The 21,018-nt window shown below is 40.8% G+C and overlaps 1 protein-coding gene across 4 annotated transcripts in view; it reads left to right on the plus strand.

Annotated features, from left to right (window-relative positions):
* pdss1 (prenyl (decaprenyl) diphosphate synthase, subunit 1) overlaps nt 1-21,018 on the plus strand; it is a 53,309-nt gene that overhangs the window by 3,069 nt on the left and 29,222 nt on the right. For all 4 annotated transcript variants that reach the window (XM_072576001.1, XM_072576000.1, XM_072576002.1 and 1 more), the window contains exons 2-4: nt 2,243-2,310; nt 9,659-9,788; nt 14,887-15,014. In XM_072576001.1, coding sequence (XP_072432102.1) covers nt 2,243-2,310; nt 9,659-9,788; nt 14,887-15,014 — 326 coding nt within the window. The remainder of the gene's footprint in view (nt 1-2,242; nt 2,311-9,658; nt 9,789-14,886; nt 15,015-21,018) is intronic.

The following is a 21,018-nucleotide window of genomic DNA, read 5'->3' on the forward strand; positions in this document are numbered from 1 at the left end:
AGCATGACCTCTCGTTATTGAATCCTTCATTCTGGGGAAAAAGCTTATCTCTGTATATACCCTTCATGATTTTGTAAACCTCAATTAGGTGCCCCCTCAATCTCCTTTTTTTTTGTAATGAAAACAAACCTAACCTACTCAATCCCTCTTCAGAACCAGTACCTTCTATACCAGGCAACATCCTCGTAAATCTTCTCTGCACCCTCTCCAAAGCATCCACGTCCTTTTGGTAATGTGGCGGCCAGAACTGTACACCGTATTCTAAATGCGGCCGAACTAATGTCATGTACAATTTTAACATGACCTGCCAGCTCTTATATTCAATACCCTGTCCGATGAAGGCAAGCATACCATATGCCTTCTTGACCACTCTATCCACCGGTGCAGCAACCTTCAGAGTATAATGGACCTGCACTCCCAGATCTCTCTGCCCATCAACTTTTCCCAAGGCTCTTCTGTTCATTGTATAATTCGCTCTAGAATTAGACTTGCCTAAATGCATCTCCTCACATTTGTCTGGATTGAACTCCATCTGCCACTTTTCCGCCAACTCTCCAGTATATCTATATTCTTCTGGATTCTTTGACAGTCCCTTATGCTTTCTGCTACTCCACCAATCTTCTTGTCATCTGCAAACTTGCTGATCATACCAACAGTGCCCTCTTCCAGGTCATTTATGTATATCACATACAACAGTGGCCCCAGCATTGAACCACTGGTCACCTTTCTCCGTTTTGAGAAACTCCCTTCAGCTACTACACTCTGTCTCCTGTTGCTCAACCAGTTCTTTATCCACCTAGCTAGAACACCCTGCACGCCATTTGACTTCACTTTCTCCATTAGTTTACCATGGGGAACCTTATCCAACGCTTTGCTAAAGTCCATGTATATGACATCAACAGCCCCTCCTTCATCTATCAACTTGGTCACTTCCTTAAAAAACTCTTAAGTTGGTAAGGCATGATCTCCCCCACACAAAGCCATGTTGCCTATTACTGATAAGCGCAGCAGGTCAGGCAGCATCCAAGGAGCAGGAGAATCGATGCTTCGGGCATGAGCCCTTCTTCAGGATTCCTGAAGAAGGGCTCATGCCCGAAACGTCAATTCTCATGCTCCTTGGATGCTGCCTGACCTGCTGTGCTTTTCCAGTCCAGCAACACATTTTCAGCTCTGATCTCCAGCATCTGCAGTCCTCACTTTCTCCTATTACTCATAAGCCCATTCTTTTCTAAATATAAATAGATCCTATCCCTCAGTACCTTCTCCAGCAACTTTCCCACCACTGACTTCAGGCTCACTGGTCTGTAGTTACCCGGAATATCCCTACTACCCTCCTTGTACAGGGGGACAACATGAGTCCTCTGGCACCTCACCTGTATTTAAGGATGCCACAAAGATATCTGTCAGGGCCTCAGCTATTTCCTCTCTCGCCTCCCTAAGCAACCTGGGATATATCCCGTCCGGTCCTGGGGACTTGTCCACCTTAATAACGTCTAGCCTACCCAACACATCTTCCCTACTTATGTCAATGTGATCCAGACTAATCAAACTTCTATCTCTAATCTCAACATTCATCATGTTCCTCTCCTCAGTGAACATTGATGCAAAGTGATCATTCAGAATCTCGCCCAGGTTCGACACATAGCCTTTCTTCATTATTCTTTAGTGGACCAATCCTTTCTCTAGTTACCTGCTTGCTTATATAAGAGTAAAATGCTTTGGGATTATCTGGATTACCAGGCAGCATCCTGGTGAACCTCTTCTACACCCTCTCCAAAGCCTCCACATCCTTCCTGTAGTGTGGTGACCAGAATTGAACACAATACTCTAAGTGTGGCCTAACCAAAGTCTTATAAAAATGCAACAAGACTTCCTGACTCTTGTACTCAATTTTCCGACCATTAAAGACAAACATTCACTATGCCTTCCTTCGCACTCTATCTAACTGTGTGGCCACTTTCAGGGATCTACAGACTTGAACCCCCAATCCCTCTGTACATCAATGCTGTTCGAGGTCCTGTGGTTAACTGTATACATTTCCTTAAAATTTCCCAAAATGCAGGATCTTGCACTTGCCCAGATTAAACTCCGGCTACCATTGTTTTACTTGCAAGTTTTTAATTAGATCATTGTGCAAGACTGAAGAAAAGCTATCTGTAAAGATAGAGCATGGAAGATGTTGTATTCTTAAATGTCTTTCTAGTATTCTGAAATCGGTGTTGGATTTTATTTTCTCGTACAGGAGCAGTACTTGCATAGAAGAATGTGTTTAAACACACTAGCTTACAAGAAGCCAAATTGCTTCTGGAGGTAAGAACTCTTGGAGAATGTGACTGTGCAAGGCACTTTGCTGACTATACTATTAATATATGTGCAATTTGTAGAAGAGATAGCAGGTCACAATGTAAAGTGGTTTGCCATTTCAGGATAGTTAAGAGTCATTGTCTTTGTTAGTCTGAAGTCACGTATATGCCAGACAATGGAAGGGCGGCAAATTTCCTTTTTTTTAATGAAAAACTAGTAAATAATTCTATACCTGAAGTCCCTACTATTGAAGGGTAAGGGCAGCAGGCCCATAGGAACACTGCTAAGTTGTACACCATGCTGACTCGGAACCATATTGCTGTTTCTTCACTGTCACTAGATTAAAACTCCCTGAGCTATATTTTTGATGTACCAACCAGTCTGTCACACCTTTTATCAAGGGAAGTTTAAAATGGGCAATAAAATGCAATGGTCACATCCTATTAATAAGCAGGTGTAAAAAATCCTTAATTTTAGCAGCAATACCTGCTCTTCCATTTTGCATGATAGAATCATTCCATTTGGAATTATCTTGCTGAACAATGGAGAAAATCTAAAATCTTTGTGTTTGCTTACATGAAAACTTATGAATTTAATACCCGTAGATGTAATTATTGTTAAAACTAGATTTGTCAGCAGCACCTTCTTTCTTACATTTGCTTAAAGCTCAAGATATGGCCCTGTTAATTTATCTGTTGATATTTGATTTGAGTATGTGGTCTGTGGTTGCAAGTTTTAGTAGTCCTTTGTTCTGACAGTAGTAATTTTACAGGCAGTCCCATACTTATTAATGCAATCCCGTACAGAAAGGTATGAATATTCATTTTAAGGATCCAATTTGCTATATTTCCCCGAGTTTACAGACAGCCACTTTGCAATGTCCTGTATTATATTCTGGCTTGCTTACAAATTGACTTACAAATGTACTCCAGTACAGAACCCTGTTGCAAACCTGAGGACTACATGTAGTTTTCCAAACTTTATAAATTTTTTTAAAATTAGAATTCAATACTGGATATGGCTGACCTCAAAATTCCATAGTATTTACAATGAAATATTGGGGTAGAGGAAAAGTGGTGATCAGGCACCAGCCAACTTTTTTTAATACTCAATGGACATGTGGATACTTGTATGAAAAAAAGTCATGATTTAAAGTTCCAATGCATTAAGTAAATCAATTTTCATTAAAGACTAGTGTGTATGTTTGTTACGATATTTTTGTTCAGTTTAATTTGATATTAACACTTGAAGTGTTGACCATATTGAGTTGAGAAGTTTTTTTCACAAAAGATATTTGGCTTTATAGGGAAAGGTATGGAGTGCGAAAACAAAGTTATGCCAAATTCTTATAAATCACAGGTCAGGGCCCAGCTGTAGTATTGTGCCCAACTTTGGGCACTCTTCTTTAGGAAGAGTGGATTACTTGGAGAGTATGGACATTGTCTTCCTTTTTAAAAGGGACTCAGCAGACTTGATGTCAAAATCATGATATGCTTACTAAATAGGGAAAAACTGGTTGCAGTGGCAGAAGGATCTGCAACCAGAAGATATCTGCTTAAAATAATTGCCAAAGAAGTTATGCTGGTGAGGAGCCTTTTTACAGCAACCGATTATAATCTGGAATAGTTTCATAGTAATTGAAGTAAGAGTAGGCCATTTGGCCTGTCGAGCTGCTCTGCCATTCATTAAGGTCATGGCTGATCTTTCCATCGTCTCAGCTCCTCCCACCTGCATTATCCCCACAACCCTTAATTCCCCTACCATGCAAAAACCCAACCAAATATGTCTTGAATATATTTAATGAAGATGCCTTCACTGCTTCCTTGGGCAGAGAATTCCATACACTCACTACTCTTAGTTGTGGGTATGTTAGCTGAGCTGGGAAGTTGATTTGTAGATGTTTCGTCCCCTGTCTAGGCGACATCCACAGTGCTTTCGAGCCTCCTGTGAAATGCTGCTGTACTGTGTCTTCTGGAATTTATTTGGTTCAGTTCCTTTTGACATGCCATTTTATGGGCAGCAAGGTGGCACAGTGGTTAGCACTGCTGCCTCACAGCGCCAGAGACCTGGGTTCGATTCCCGCCTCTGTGCAAACTCCACAGACAGTTGCCTTTCTCACTGTGGTTGCATGGGTTTCCTCCGGGTGCTTCGGTTGCCTCCCACAATCCAAAAATTTACAGGTTAGATGAATTGGCCATGCTAAATTGCCCATGGTGTTAGGGGAATGGGTATGGTTGGGTCGGAGAGTCGGTGTGAACTTGTTGGGCCGAAGGGCCTGTTTCCACACTAAGTAATCTAAATCTAAAATCCTTGTAGGAATCTGAGTTGTTCTTAGTGCTTAGGCAATTGGCACAGGATTTGCGTTTCCTTGCTTGTCTTAGCATATTTCACCGTAGGTGTTTAAGGTTTGTGTAAAGATTTGTAGCTCTGGTGCTGGTTGTCTTTGTTGTGGATATGTTTCTGAGCTGGTTGCAGATTCACTACTCTCTGGGAAAAGCAGTTCCTTCTCACCTCTGTCCTAAATCTACTCCGTTAATCTTGAGGCCATGTCTTCGAGTCCTAGTCTCACCCACCAGTGGAAACAACTTGCCTGCCTCTATCTTATCTATCCCTTTCATAATTATATATATTTCTATAAGATTCCCCTCTCATTCTTCTAAATTCTACAGTCCCAGGCTGTTCAACCTCTCCTCGTAAGGCAACCCTCTCATCTCTGGAATCAATCTGGTAAACCTCCTCAGCACTGCCTCCAAAGCCTCAGTAAGGAGACCAGAACTGTGCACAATGCTCCAGGTGTGGCCTCACCAACACTTTGTGCAATTGCAGCAGAACCTCCCTGCTGTTAAATTCAATCCCTCTGGCAATGAAACCCAGTATTTCATTTGCCTTCCTGATTATCTGTTGCACCTCTGATTACCTGTTGCACCTGAAAATTAACTTGTTCATGTACGAACACTCTAAAGTCCATCTGCATGTTGCAATCTTTCACCATTTAAATAATGCTCTGACCTTTTTTTTTATTTCCAAAGTGGATAACTTCACATTTACCAACATTGTACTCTATCTGCCAGACCCTTGCCCACTCACTTAACCTACCTAATCTCTCTGCAGACCCTCCCCATCCTCCGCACAATTTGCCTTTCCACTCAATTTAGTGTCATCAGCAAACTTGGATACACTACACTCGGTCTCCTCTTCCAAATCATTTACAGATATCACGAACAGTTGCGGGCCCAACATTGACCCCTGCAGCACCCCACTCACATCTGATCTCCGACTAGAGAAACAGTCATTTATCCCAACTCTCTGCCTTCTATTGGTTAATCAGTCCTTTATCCATGTTAGTACATTCCCTGCAACTCCATGCATTCTTATCTTATGAATGAGTCTTTTACACAGCACCTTATCGACACCTTCTGGAAATCCAAGTATACAACATCCATCTGTTCCCCTCCATCTATCGTGCTTCTTACATCATCAAAGAGCTCCAGTAAGTCAGTCAAATGTGACCTTCTCTTCCTGAATCTATTCTGCATCTGCCTAATGGAACCCTTTCCATCCAGATGTCTCACTACTTCTTTGATAGTCTCCAGCATTTTCCCAACTACAGATGTTAAGCTGACTAGCTTTTGCCTTCACCCTTTTATAAACAGCGGCATGACATTTGCTGTCTTCCAGTCCACCGGGACCTGCTTGGAGTCCAGTGAATTTTGGTAAATTACCACTAATGCATTTACTATAACTTCCACCATTTCTTTCAGCACCCTGGGATGCATTCCATCAGAACCAGGGAACTTATCTATTTTAGACCCTCAAGTTTGCTCAACACTACCCCTTTAGTGATAACAATTGAATTTAGGTCCTTGACTCCTATTGTATCCTTAGACACATCTTCCACTGTGAAGACCGACACAAAATACTTATTCAAGGCCTTGGCATTACCCAATATTAATTCCTTTTCTCATCTTTCAAGGTACCATGTCCACTTTAGAAATCCTTTTCTGTTTAATATATTTATAAAAACTTCCCTACTTGAAATAGTGGTAAAAGCAGATTCAGCATTCAGAGTACAAAACAAAGCCATTTGACCCATGTCTGCACCAGTTCTCATTGAATATTTCACTTTCTTATTCCTTTTCCCCTCCCACCCCCCACCTCCACCATAAGATGCAAATTATTGCCTTTCAAATAAGTCTGAATCTCTTGAACACCTTGATTGAACCTGTCTCCAACACCGGTTGAAGGGCCTGTTTCTGTGCTGTATGCTGTATTCAGATATTGCATTCCAGACCGTAACCACTTGCTTTATGGAAAAAGCTCTTTCTCTGACCGCATTTGTATCAGTTACCATCTTGGACCATCTCATTCTCAATACTTCCATGAGTGTGATTATTATGCCCCCATCTACTTTGCCCAGACCCTTTTGAATACCTCTGTCAGATCTCCTCTTGGCTTCTCTTCAAGTAATTCCTCCTAACCTCTCGTTATGATAGATTGGAGATATTTCATACTGGAATCATTCGCAATCTCTGCATCTACTGCAATGTATTCACAACTTATCTAAGTTTTTGTAAGAAATTCACAAAGGTGTCTTATTGCAGTACCTTCCAAACCCTCCACTAAGATCAGAAGGAGAAGGACAGCAGATACATAGGAACATTACCACCTGTAAGTTCCCCTCCAAGCCATTGAGGGTTTGATTTGGAAATATATTGTTCTCTCTTTACTATGTCAAAATCCTAGAACTCCTTCTCTAACAACAGTGTGTGTCTACCTGCACCAGAAGGTGGCAGCTTACTACTGTCTTCTCGAGGGCAACTAAAGATGCGTAATAAATACTGGCCAGTTAGCAAACCCCACTTCCCCTGAAAGAAAAATTTGAAAGCCAATTGAACTTAAATTGGTAAATCTATGTTCTAATCATATATTATCAAAATGATTACAGCTGAATCTACACTTAACCAGGCAGTGGATTTAGCTGCTCCAAAATGAAATACCAATCCTTATTTGGCTGGGGTTATGTCTCTTTCCATTCTTTCTTCTGCATACAACAGTTGAAAAATAGAAACTAAAAGAACTGTGAATGTTGTAAATCAGAAACAAAAACAGAAGTTGCTAGAAAAGCACAGCAGCTTTGGCAGCATCTGTAAAGAAAAATCAGTTAACATTTAGAGTCCTGTAACCCTTCCTCAGAGCTGACAGCAACGAGGAAAATGTTAGTTTATGTGTGGAAAATAGGGTGTAGGAGATGCAGGCGGGTGATAAGGAGCAAATGATAGGTGGGGATAGAACCCAAAGAGAGAGAAGACAGTTGGACAGACAAAGTAGTGGATAATACAATGTAGAATATTACACCGCACTACAGGCCTTTTCAGCCCTGTTTATCCAGTGACCATTTAAATGCTCTTAAAGTTTATGAATCTACAACTGTTGCAGGAAGTGCTTTCCATGACCCTACGACTCTAACTAAAGAAACTGCCTCTGACATCTGTCCTATATCTATCACCCTTCAATTTAAAGCTATGTCCCCTCATGCTAATCATCGCCATCCAAGGAAAAAGGCTCTTGCTGTCCATCCTATCTAACCCTCTGATTTTCTTATATGTAAATTACATCGTTTTGCTTGTTGTCTGTATGGTGTCTTTCAAATTCATTAGGTTTTTCTTTAGTGTTAGTGGGTTTGTGGGCTACCATGATGTCAAGGGGTCTGGGTAGTCTGGCAGTCATTTACGAGATGCCTTTGATGTAGGGGACAGCACCACCCTTACCAGCAGGCTTAATAACAAAGTCAGGATTGGACCTAAGTGCATGGAGTGCAGTCAGTTCAGAGGGAGATAGGTTGGATTGGATGTGTGGGGACAGAGAAATTGAGACAACCTATTGGAAAGAGACCAGAATTGTACGCAGTATTCTAAAAGTGGCCGAACCAATGTCCTGTACAGCGGCAACATGACCTCCCAACTCCTGTACTCAATACTACAGGAATGAAATGGCTCCTTTTCTTTAGTCACCTGTTCCCTTAGTTGTTGCAACTCAATTAATTTGTAAACAGATTTTTCCTTGTGGATACTTTTCTCCTAGAAGTAAAGGAACATTATTTTTAAAAGGTGCCAATTTAACCAGGCTTTCTTAAATTAATCAAAAATAAATTTAATAATTACTAACTGCAAGAAGAATTAATAATACCATCACATGCAGAGACTAGAAATAAGAGGGAACTTTTGTTTTTGTCTGTCACCACCCGCAACCCTTTGCCCCTTCAACCCCCAAACACACCTCAGCCCCCTCACCCCTCTCTCTCACTCTTACTTACTGCCTCTTTCCCCCCCCTACATCCCCCAGACAGCTACTTAATTTATATCCACAACCATTTTTGTCTCTATCAATGTTTTAAGATAGATCCTTGTACTTGTACTTTGGGATTCTGACCCATGGTCATGACCCTATCCATTGATCTATTACATGTATGTGTTCCAAATGAAACCACTTTTAAACATAATCTGTGTCTTTAAGTAAAAACTATGCTTATGACAAAGGCCTAAACCTTCCTTTTTACTTATCAAATTACTTTCATTCCACAAAAAAAACTGTTATCATAATTAAACAAAATATTTTGATTCCTCACTTGTTTGATCAAGTTTGCATTATATAATATTGTATGTTATAAATTATTCAAAAATAACTCAAAACTACAGTGACACCCAGAATGTTAGTACCTCACTTGATGTTGAACTAGTGTTTTATTTAAATTCAAAACTTCCTTGATCATGTACTCGGTGACCCATTTAATAACACCCAGGTTCCCTTGCTCCTTCACACCTGATGATTTGTACTCTCTTTAGTTTATTTTGTCTCTGTTCTTCCTAGCAAAACGAGTTGTTTCTCATTTGTCTGCATTGAACTTCATCTGACTTTGCCCATTCCACCAAGTTGTTCATGTGTTTTTGAAGGCTATATTATCTTTCTCACAGTTTACAATGCCCAAGTAGTAACTTATTGAGAAATGAACTGGATAATTGTGAATGTGAGAACGGAGGGGTGGGGGATGAGGAGGAGAGAAAGGAATGGGATTAATTAGTTATTTTGAAGACCTGGTAAGATGGGCTCAATGGCCTTCTCCCATGCTGTATCATTCCATGATTCTATAAGCACAAGTCTGGTTGCATTATGGAATTTTCAGTGTTCTAATGTTGACAGAAAACCCCATATTTGAAAGGCATGTTGAAAAAGGAAAGATTGCTATATTTTCCTCAAAACATAAAATCATTAGATATTTTGAGATTCGTTTAAATTAACTTTTTATATACAGAAGCCACTAACATCAAAGTTGACTCTCTCTCTCTTGTTTTGGAAGTCCATCCAGATTTATGTACACGACTAGAACTAAATGCTGCCGCAACCAGGTGTATAGTGACAAACAGCATAAAAGCCCCTACGTATTGGCTCAGAACGATCTGAAGAATTTATATGCTGAAATCAGGCAGGTACGCCAGTCTTTCATTTTCTGCTAACCGAAGTTTTCATTTTCATAACTACAGAAGTTTTCAAAACTGGGTAATGGCAGAAGTATTGTTAGGTTCTCTTCCCAAGGTAGGTTCTCTTCCCAAGGTTTCACACACTAGATGCAATTTGCACACACCACCAACTTCTGTAAGCAGTTAAAGTTTATTAAAGCTTGTACAAGCTAGGTGACCCCTCTGACACACTCCGCTGATCGTGTGACGTAGAGTCAAAATGAGGCCTTGAATAAGGAAAACACATCCCCATAATACAGGTCAGTTGGTAATGCTTACAAGTGTACTCTGTCCACAGGTAGGATGAGGTCATCTGTAGAAATAAATGTAAATGCCCTAATCCTGGGGAATCGTTATGCAGATGATTTCCTGACTCCTCAATTCCCAAGACAATGTAGGTGTGATATGTCCAAGCTTTGGAGCAGCCCTGCAAATGAGCTCTGGCTCAGCTACTTCCCCACACAGTGTAGGTGTGATATGCTTCAGTATCAGGGATGATCCTGCAAGTGAACCTGATTGGCTGGGGGATGGCTAAGAAGGTGTTTCTGAATGGAAGGGACTGTAGGAGAGTAGTATAGTAAATGACTGTCTAAACGAAGTGGGAGTCATCCGCATTCCTACATGAATGTCATCCCCAACCACCTCCAGAACTTTCAGCTTCTGGAGGAAGACAGTGCAGTTTAACCCTTCAATATTACATTAATGTCCAGGGAGATAGTCCAATTTAATCTTTTAATATTACAGTATAATGTTTTATCTATTAAATGTTACCACTTCAACTGTGAAATCATGTCCAGTAATGATAGGTCACATCAGAAACTGCAACCCTTTTTGATACAATGTTTAATCTTCACTTTAAAAGTTGTGATCCCACAATGCATAGAAGACAATAAGTTAGGAGAATACAAGTTTCTTACCTTCTGTTGCCCAATTGGAAAGCCATTTCACAAGTTGATGGCTTTGCATGTAAAATAATGAGAAACTGAGATTGACGCAACTAATGAAAATCTTATTTGTCTGAATTGAACTGAAGTCAGGCAATCTAGTTTACTGGTTAATCTTCTCAAACAGAATTTGTCCTTGATGAGGGATAAGTGGTGGTTGATAACCAATTTGACTGATAAAAATTTTTTTGGCTTTTTAAAGAGTATAATTAAGGGTTATTGAACTGAGAGCTAATCACATCATAGTTTGCAGGCAGAACTTGTCATCAATGACTAGTCACCATAATCTTTAGTTTTACAAAGCATTCTTTTTCACACTTCAGTCCACAATCAAAAATGCAGAAAAAGGTGTGGTCTTTACATTACCTGGGAATAAACTAGTTTAGAATGTGTTTAAAAAAAATAGGATTAACGAAGGGTCACACAGAGAGTAGTGATCAGAACATGATAGAATTTCAAATTCATGGGCAGAGCAATTCAAGTCTTGAACTAGCATCCTCAAATAAGGACAGTTTCAAAGGTGTGAAGAAAGATTTAACCAAAGTGGACTGCAAGGTCATTAGATCAGCAGTGGCAAATTAGCAAAAAAAATTATTCCTGTCATAAAAGGATTCTGAGAGAAGGATGGACCAAAAAAAAAGGAGATTCTTGTGGTGCCGAGGCAGTGTCCATACCCCTGGACAGGGAGACCTGTGTTCAAGTCCCACCTGCTCCAGAGATGTGTAATAACATCTCTGAAAAGGTTGATTAGGAAACTAGGTTAAATAATTTAAAGAAGATACACGATTAACAAAGGCAGTCAAGGCATCCAATCATAAACTAAAGCATACAAACCAATGATAATTTGCAGTATTTCTTTTAAAGAATTGATAGTGGATGATTAAAAACCTAATTAAGACAGAGTAAATTGATTATGAAAGTAAATTACTGAAAATGTGTTGCTGGAAAAGCGCAGCAGGTCAGGCAGCATCACCAGATATGTGAAAACAAATAGGAAGGACTTCAATAGATATTTAAATACGATTTGGATAAAGTGAGTATGGGACCCTTTGAAAGGACGAGGTAATTAATAACTGGTAACGGGGAAATGGTAGACAATAAATCAATATTTTGTCAGTCTTCACAGACACTAAACTGTCCCAAAGATATCATGAGTAAGGTGCTAATGGGAGGGACAGTTTTGAATCCTGTTCGATCAAGAATGATAAAGTGTTTAACAAACTGATGGGACAAAAAGCAGATAAGTTGGCAGGACCTGATGGCCTGGACTTAATGGGAGTGATTGCAGCGAAAATGGAGGCTTTGGAAATATTCCAGAGCTCATTGGATTTTGAGAAGGTTCCAGTGGATTGGAAAACTGTTAATGTAATGCCCCTGTTCAAAAAAGGACAGAGACTGGTAGCGGAAAACTGTAGGCTAGTTAGCCTAACATCCGTTATTGGGAATGTTCTGAAGTCCTTTATTAAAGGAGAAATGGCAAAACATTTAGACAAGCTTAACACACATAGTCAACTTGGTTTCGTGAACGGAAAATCATGTTTGACAAATTTGATAGATTTCTTTGAGGATATAATGAGCAGAATTGATAAAGAGAAGCCAATAGATATAGTGAATTCAGAATTCCAGAAGACATTCAACAAGGTGCCATGTGGAAAGTTTTTGTATAAAATAGGAGCGCATGATATTGGGTTTATTTTATTAGCATGGACTGAGAATTTGTTACTATGCAGGAACCAGAGCTAAGATTAATGGGTTAGGTTGGAAAGATATAACTAGCTACAAGGGTCAGTCCTAGAGCTTCCATTATTTATTATTACTATAATGACTTAGAGTAGAGTATAATATATCTAAATTTGCAACTGATACAAAAATAGTTGAGGGTGTGTTGTGATGATGACATAAGGAATCTGCAAAAGCCTGGCAGATGGAGTTTCATGAAGAAAATTGAGAGGTCATACACTTGAATGAGACAGAGAGACTCTTAAAAAGTAAACAGTGACACAGAGCAATTTCAGTGTTTTTTTTATACATATAACACATAACATAAAGTTAGCATGCAGATGCAGCAAGTAAGTAAGAAGGCAAATACAATTTTGCCCTTTATTGCTAGTGGGTTGGAATTTAAAATTGGAAAAGTCTTGTTATAGCCATATAGGATCTTGGTGAGACCACATCTGGAGTATTGCGTACTGTTTTGGTTCCAGTGTTTTTAAAATATGTATACTGGCATTGGAGGTAGCTCAAGAAATTAGTTACATTAATTTTTTTTAGATGAAGGGGTTGACTTATTAAACATTAGGCCTTTATTCATCAAAATCTACAAGAATGTGGATGAACATTCATGGTTCTGAGGGGGCTTGACAGGATAGATGTTGAGAAGTTATTTCCATTTGTAGAGGAATCTTGAACAAGAGGGCAAGATTGCAGAATAAGAGGGCACTCATTTGAAATTGAGATGTGAAGGTCTTTTATCTCCCAGATGGCAGTGAATATTAGAATTCTCTATCCCAGTGATTTGTGGATACATGATCATAGGAAGTATTTAAAGAGGAAGTAGGTAGATCTTTGAAATGTCAGGGAGTTGAGGGCTATAAGGAGCTGATACAAAAGAAGAGTTGAGGCTTGGGCAGATCATCCATGATATTTTAGAATGGCCGGGCTGAATGGAATAGTCGTGCTCCTATCTCTTACATTCCTATCTGCCTTTCCCTAAATTCAGGGTGAACAGTTTTCAGCAGACACCAACCAATGTATGTCTGGACAGTACTCTTTTTAACTTAATTTGTTTGTAATTATTAAATTCCTGTTGAATTACTTTTAGCATCATAAAGACGCTTTAAATAAAAATCTGATGATCCTTTCCTAAACCTGCAGATTAGAATATGTATTGTATCCCTGTGTATGTATAATATTACCTACATTTCACCTACTTATTTATCCTGACCATTAATTCGCATTTAATCCCTAGTATTAGGTGTGCAATGTTGAGAAGAAACAGACAAGTGAGAGATGCAAGTATGGATTCCTTAATTTAGGGATGATACAAATGAGAGAGATTTCTGCAATCTTGATACAGCATGTTAAATATATGGGCAGAAGCTGGAGAAAAAGCAGAGTTAATGTTTCAGGTCCAGTAATCCTTCTTCAGAACTTTTAGCCTGGGATTCTGGATTACTTGTCCAGTGACGTTAGCACCATACCACCATCTGTCTCCCCAAAATGCATTGACTAAATATCCTGGGTCTGTCTGTAATCTTTTTTTAAACATTTGTTTGAGATTTGTACTTCTCTGATAAGGCCAACATTTATTACCCGTCCCTAGTTGCGAAGAAAGTAGCAAAAATCTGGAGTCATGTGTAGGCCAGATTGGTAAGGATGGTAGATTTTCTTTCCTAAAGGACATTAGTGAACTGGATGGGTTTTATCACAGTGGTCACCATGAGGCCAGCATTTTTTTTAAATTCCAGATTTTTAAAATTGAATTCAGATTTTACCATCCTCTATGATGCAATTCAAATCCATGTCCCCAGAACATGAAACAAAAATATCCAAAGAACACCAGATGCTGGAAGCCCGAAACAAAAACTGAAATTGCTGGGAAAACAAATCTGGCAGTATCTGTGGAGAGAAAGCAAAGTTAATATTTCGGGTCCAGTAATCCTGCTTCAGAACATTAACCTGGGGTTCTGTATTACTGATGAATGGCTTTTGCCTGAAACATCGATTCTCCTGCTCCTTGGATGCTGCCTGATCTGCTGTGCTTTTCCAGCACTACACTCTCGATTCTGGACAACTTGTCCAGTGACATTAGCACCATGCCACCATATCCCCACTATACATTAACTAAATATCCTGTTAAGCTTGGCAAAAGTGCACTCTTTCCTACTGAATGTAGATCAATTCTGTGTAATGAAGAAGATAAAGCAAGAAAGTGGGGGAGGAAGAGTATGGCAAGCATTTAGTTTGTGATCTTGCAAGTTAATGTTTAGTAGTTTGGATAATTAATCCTCTACGATACAAGCACGTTTATCCAGTCTGTTCTTTTTCTTATGATTGCTCATTAGTTATTAATGTGTAAAACACCTTTTTTTTTCTGAGATTTAACTCTTTAAATAACCTTTCAGCTATTAGCAGTTTCTTCAGACCTTAAGGCAATTTGCGATTATTACTTTGATGGAAAAGGGAAGGCTTTTCGGCCAATGATTGTGGTATTAATGGCAAAAGCGTGCAATCTCCACCATGGCAAGAACGGGTGAGTGAAGTAAGTTTTGTAAACTGTTAGCTGAACTAAAAACTACTTTTGAGTAGACCTGAGAAGTATGGGATGAAAAGCAAGTGAAGATGTTTGGGCTTACAACATTATGCTGAGGAACTTCTGCACAGGTGTCATCTGAGCTCGTGGACTGATCTTAAACAACCACAATCATCATCCTGTGTGCCAGACATGACTTCAACTTATGGAGACTTCTCCCTAATTCCCATTGACTTCCATTTTGCGGAACTCATTGACATCACCGACTGTCGAATGTGGCATTGTTGTCAAAGTCATTCACCTCCCCTCTGGAATTCAGTGCTTTTTCTTTCTGTTGCCAATGTTTGAACCAAGGCTGTAATAAGTTATGAATGCAAACATTTCTGCCCACTGCTATTTTAAAGTCATTAGTGTACTCATAAGCACACAAGTAAATACAGGTACACAATCCTTTATCCGAAACGCTCGAGACCAGCTGGTTTTCAGAATTCAGAACTTTTTGAATTTCAGAATAAGTGACAGTTCAGTGGTGAAATTTTTAAAAATCTTGTTGAACAGCAGACTCACTGAGTAACGGGCCCTGAGACAGAATTGAGGTCTGCCAGTGCTGAGCCCCCCCCCCCCCCCACTGCATCACATATGAGTGACACGCATTGAGTGGGTGCGGAGTTGGGTTAACTGTTTGCACACCAAACAACCTTGTTAATGAGATTAAAACTTTACAAAAAAACCTTTGGATTTTGGAGCTTTTTGGATTGTTGATAAAGGTTTGTCTACCTCTACTAATCTCCCAGCCATAGTAGTGGAATAGAGTAGTAATTGGCACAGAATAAAACATTTCAGTCCACTGAATCCTAGCACATGCTTTATGGAACATTACAGTCATTTCCATTCCTTCCCATAACCCTGCAAGTTTATTTGCCTCTGGTTTCCACTCAGTTTTCTTTTGAAATCATAACTTTTCTCTGCTTTCACCATGGTCATAGGCAACAAGTTTAAGGTCATATTGCGTTTTTATTTTTTTTTTAAATCTCCCTGCATCTTACCAGGGGTAAGCCATAGGGTACAGGTCTCTGGTACAGAGTCTGTCCCTGTTGCTCAGAAGGGAAGGAGGGGAGAGGAGTAGAGCATTAGTCACTGAGGACTCCATAGTTAGGGGGACAGATAACAGATTCTGTGGGAATGAGAGACTTGCAGTTGATGTGTTGCCTCCCAGGTGTCAGGGTCCATGATGTCTCGGATTGTGTTTTTGGGATCCTTGAGGGGGAGCAGCCCCTACTTGTGGTCCACATAGACAACAATGAAATAGGTAGGAAAAAGGATGGAGATGTAAGGCAGAAATTCAAGGAGCTAGGGTGGAAGCTTAGAGCTAGAACAGAGTTGTTCTGTCTAGTTTGTTACCCATGCCATATGCTAGCGAGGCAAGGCATAGGGAAAGCAATTGAACACGTGACTACAGGGATGGTGCAGGACGGAGGGATTCAGATACCTGGATATTTGGGGCTCATTCTGGGGTAAGTAGGACCTCTACAAACAGGATGGTCTCCACCTGAACCAAAGGGGTACCAATATCTTGGGGGTGGGGGGTTTGCTCATGTTCTTGGGGAGGATTTAACTAATTCAGCAGGGGATGAGAACCTGAATTATAGCTCCAGTGTACAGGAGGCTGAGAATCAGGTCATGAATAAGATTTCAAGGTCGCAGGAGTGTACCGGCAAGCAGGAAGGTGGTTTGAAATATGTCTACTTCAATGCCAGAAGCGTCCGGAATAAGGTGGGTGAACTTACAGCATGGTTTGGTACCTGGAACTTTGTTGTGGAAATTTTGGTGACATGCATAGAGCAGGTACAGGAATGGTTGTTGCAAGTTCCAAGGCTGAGATATTTTAGTAAGAACAGGGAAAGTGTTGAAAGAGGGGGAGTTGTGGCATTGTTAGTCAAGGTCAGTATTACGGTGGCAGAAAGCATGTTTGAGGACTCGTCTACTAAGGTAGTATGGGCTGAGGTTAGAAACCGGAAAGGAGAGGTCACCCTGTTAGGAGTTTTCTGCAGGTCTCCAAATATTTCCAGAGGTGTGATGGAAAGGATAGCAAAGATGATTCTAGATAGGAGCGAACGTAACATGGTAGTTGTTAAGGGGGCGTTTTAACTTTTCTAATATTGACTGAAAATGCTATAGTTTGAATACCTTTAGATGGGTCAGTTTTTGTCCAATGTGTGCAGGACGATTTCCTGACATAGTACATAGATAGGCTAATAAGAGACGAGGCCACATTGGATTTGGTACTGGGTAATGAACTGGGCCAGATGTTAGACTTGGAGGTAGGTGTGCACTTTGGTGATAGTGACCACAAATCGGTTGAGTTTACTTTAGTGATGGAAAGGGATAGGTATGTACTGCAGCAGAAGACTTCTAGCTGGGGGCAGAGAGAGCTAAGAAGAGCCAGGAAGGGACATGAGAAGACTTTGGCAGGTCGGGTGAAGAAAAACCTCTGAAGCTTTCTATAGGTATATCAGGAATAAAATAATGACTTGAGTAAGATTAGGGCTTGTCTAGGACAGTAGTAGGAAGTTGTGGGTGGAGTCCAAAGAGATAGGAGAGGTGCTTAATAATATTTTTCGTCCGTTTTCTCACAGGAAAAAGAAAGCGTTGAGAATACTGAGAAACAGGAATTGAGGTTCATTGAGGTGTTAGCCATTCTGGAAAGTGTGAAAATAGATAAGTCTCCTGGCTGGATGGAATTTATCCTTGGGTTCTCTGGGAAGCCAGGGAGGAGATTACGGAGCATTTGGCTTTGATCTTTGTCTTCATTGTCTATAGGAATAGTACCAGAAGACTGAAGGATAGCAAATATTGCCTCCTTGTTCAAAAAGGGGAGTAGAGACAACCCTGGTAAATATAGATCAATGAGCCTTGCTTCGGTTGTGGGTGAAGTGTCGGAAAGGATTATAAGAGATAGGAATAATTTGATTTGGGATAGTCAACATGGTTTTCTGAAGGGTACGTCATGCCTCTCAAACCTTATTGAGTTCTTTGAGAATGTGACCAAACAGGTGGATGAGGGTAAAGTAGCTGATGTGGTATACATGGATTTCAGTAAAGCGTTTGATAAGGTTCCCCACGGCAGAAATTGGCGAGCTTCTGAAAGAAGACATTGGGTGGTGGTTGATGGGAAGTGTTCATCCTCTAGTTCAGTTACTAGTGGTGTACCACAACGGTCTGTTTTGGGGCCATTGCTGTTTGTCATTTTTATAAATGACCTGAATGAAGGCATAGAAGGAAGAGATAGTAAATTTGCGGATGACACTCAAGTCGGTGGAGTTGTGGACAGTGCGGAAGGATGTTGTAGGTTACAAAGAAAAGGTGGCAAATGGAGTTTAATGAGGAAAAGTGTGAGGTGATCCACTTTGGAAGGAGCAACAGGAATGCAGATTACTGGGCTAATGGTGAGATTCTTGGTAGTGTAGATGAGCAGAGAGATCTTGGTGTCCATGTACATAGATCCCTGAAAGTTGCCACCCAGGTTGATAGGGTTGTTAAGAAGGCATATAGTATGTTAGCTTTTATTAGTAGAGGGATTGAGTTTCAGAGCCATGAGGTCGTGGTGCAGTATTGCATACAGTTCTGGCCATTGCATTACAGGAAGGATGTGGAAGCATGGGAAAGGATGCAGAGAAGATTTACCAGGATGTTGCCTGGTATGGAGGGAAGGTCTTATGAGGAAATACTGAGGGAATTGAGGCTATTCTCATTCGAGAGAAGAGGGTTGAGAGGTGACTTAATAGAGACATACTAGATGATTAGATAGGTTGGACAGCGAGAGCCTTTTTCCTCTGGCGATGGCTAGCACGAGGAGACGTAGTTTTAAATTGAGGGGTGATAGATGTAGGACAGATGTCAGAGGTAGGTTCTTTCCTCAGCAGTAAGGGGTGGAATGCCCTGCCACAACAGTAACAGAATCGCCAACTTTAAGGGCATTTAAATGGTCATTGGATAAATATGTGGATGATAATGGAATAGTGTAGGTTAGATGGGCTTCAGATTGGTTTCATAGATCAGCACAGTATTGAGGGCCAAAGGGCCTGTACTGAGCTGTATTGTTCTATCGCTCCGATTTTCTGTTTGTGTGTTATTGCTCCTCTATTCCTTCTGCCAGCATACCATATCTTACACTTCTCTTTATTAAATTCCATCTGCTACTTGTCTGTTCATTTTGCTTTTCTGCAGTTGGTTTCATCCTCACCGTTTGCCACACCTTGCAAATCTGATTTGATTAAAATATTGCTGCATTCCAAAATCCAAACCATTTTTAAATGTACTTGTGGGATGTAGGTATTGCTGGCTGGGTCAGCATTTATTGCCTGTTTGCTGCCCTCAAGAAGCTGCCTTCTTGAACTGCTGTGGTCCATGTTCTGTAAATAGACTCACCGTACCTTTTAGGGAGGGAGTTTGAGGATTTTGACCTAACTGGCTTGGAAGGACTTGCAGGTGTTGATGCTCCCATGTATCTGCTGCCCTTGCCCATCATGATGGAAGTTGTTGTGGGCTGGAAGGTGGTTGTCTAAGGAGCCTTGATGTACTGTACCTGGACTTTCAGAAAGCTTTTGATAAAGTCCCACACAAGAGGTTAGTGAGTAAAATTAGGGCGCACGGGATTGGGGGCAAAGTACTAGATTGGATAGAGAATTGGTTGGCTAATAGGAAACAAAGGGTAGTGATTAACGGCTCCATTTCGAAATGGCAGGCAGTGACCAGTGGGGTACCGCAGGGATCCGTGCTGGGACCGCAGCTTTTTACAATATATGTAAATGATATAGAAGATGGTATCAGCAATAACATTAGCAAATTTGCTGATGACACAAAGCTAGGTGGTAGGGGGAAATGTGATGAGGATGTTAGGGGATTACAGGGTGACCTGGACAAGTTAGGTGAGTGGGCAGATGCATGGCAGATGCAGTTTAATGTGGATAAATGTCTGGTTATCCACTTTGGTGGCGAGAACAGGAAGGCAGATTACTACCTCAATGGTATCAAATTAGGTAAAGGGGCTGTTCAGAGAGATCTGGGTGTTCTTGTCCACCAGTCAATGAAGGCAAGCATGCAGGTACAACAGGTCGTGAAGAAGGCTAATAGCATGCTGGCCTTCATAACAAGAGGGATTGAGTATAGAAGCAAAGAGGTGCTTCTGCAGCTGTACAGGGCCCTGGTGAGACCACACCTGGAGTACTGTGTACAGTTCTGGTCTCCAAATTTGAGGAAAGACATTCTGGCTATTGAGGGAGTGCAGCGTAGGTTCACGAGGTCAATTCCTGGAATGGCAGGATTGCCTTACACGGAAAGACTGAAGCGACTGGGCTTGTATACCCTTGAGTTTAGAAGACTGAGAGGGGAGCTGATTGAAACGTATAGGCTTATGAAAGGACTGGACACTCTGGCAGGAGGGAACATATTTCCGTTGATGGGGGAGTGCCGAACCAGAGGACACAACTTAAAAATACGGGGTAGACCATTTAGGACAGAGATGAGGAGAAACTACTTCACCCAGAGAGTGGTGGCTGTGTGGAATGCTCTGCCCCAGAGGGCAGTGGAGGCCCAGTCTCTGGATTCTTTTAAGAAAGAATTGGAGAGAGCTCTTAAAGATAGTGGAGTCAAGGGGTATGGAGATAAGGCTGGAACAGGATACTGATTAGGAATGATCAGCCATGATCATATTGAATGGCGGTGCAGGCTCGAAGGGCAGAATGGCCTACTCCTGCATCTATTGTCTATTGTCTATTGTATTTCTTGTTGTTATTATTAAGCATCAGTGGTGGAGGGTGCGGATGATTGTGGATGTAGTGCTGATCAAGTGGGCTGCTTTGTCATGGATGGTGTCCAGTTGCTTTGATGTTCATGGAGCTGCACTCATTCAAACAAGCTGGGAGAATTCCATCACAATCCTGATTTGCAACTTCTATGATGGACAGGATTCCTAGGCATAGACCTGCTGTTGTAGCCACTATAT

Source organism: Chiloscyllium punctatum, chromosome 8 (assembly GCF_047496795.1).
Source record: "Chiloscyllium punctatum isolate Juve2018m chromosome 8, sChiPun1.3, whole genome shotgun sequence".
Classification (NCBI taxonomy): Eukaryota; Metazoa; Chordata; class Chondrichthyes; order Orectolobiformes; family Hemiscylliidae; genus Chiloscyllium; species Chiloscyllium punctatum.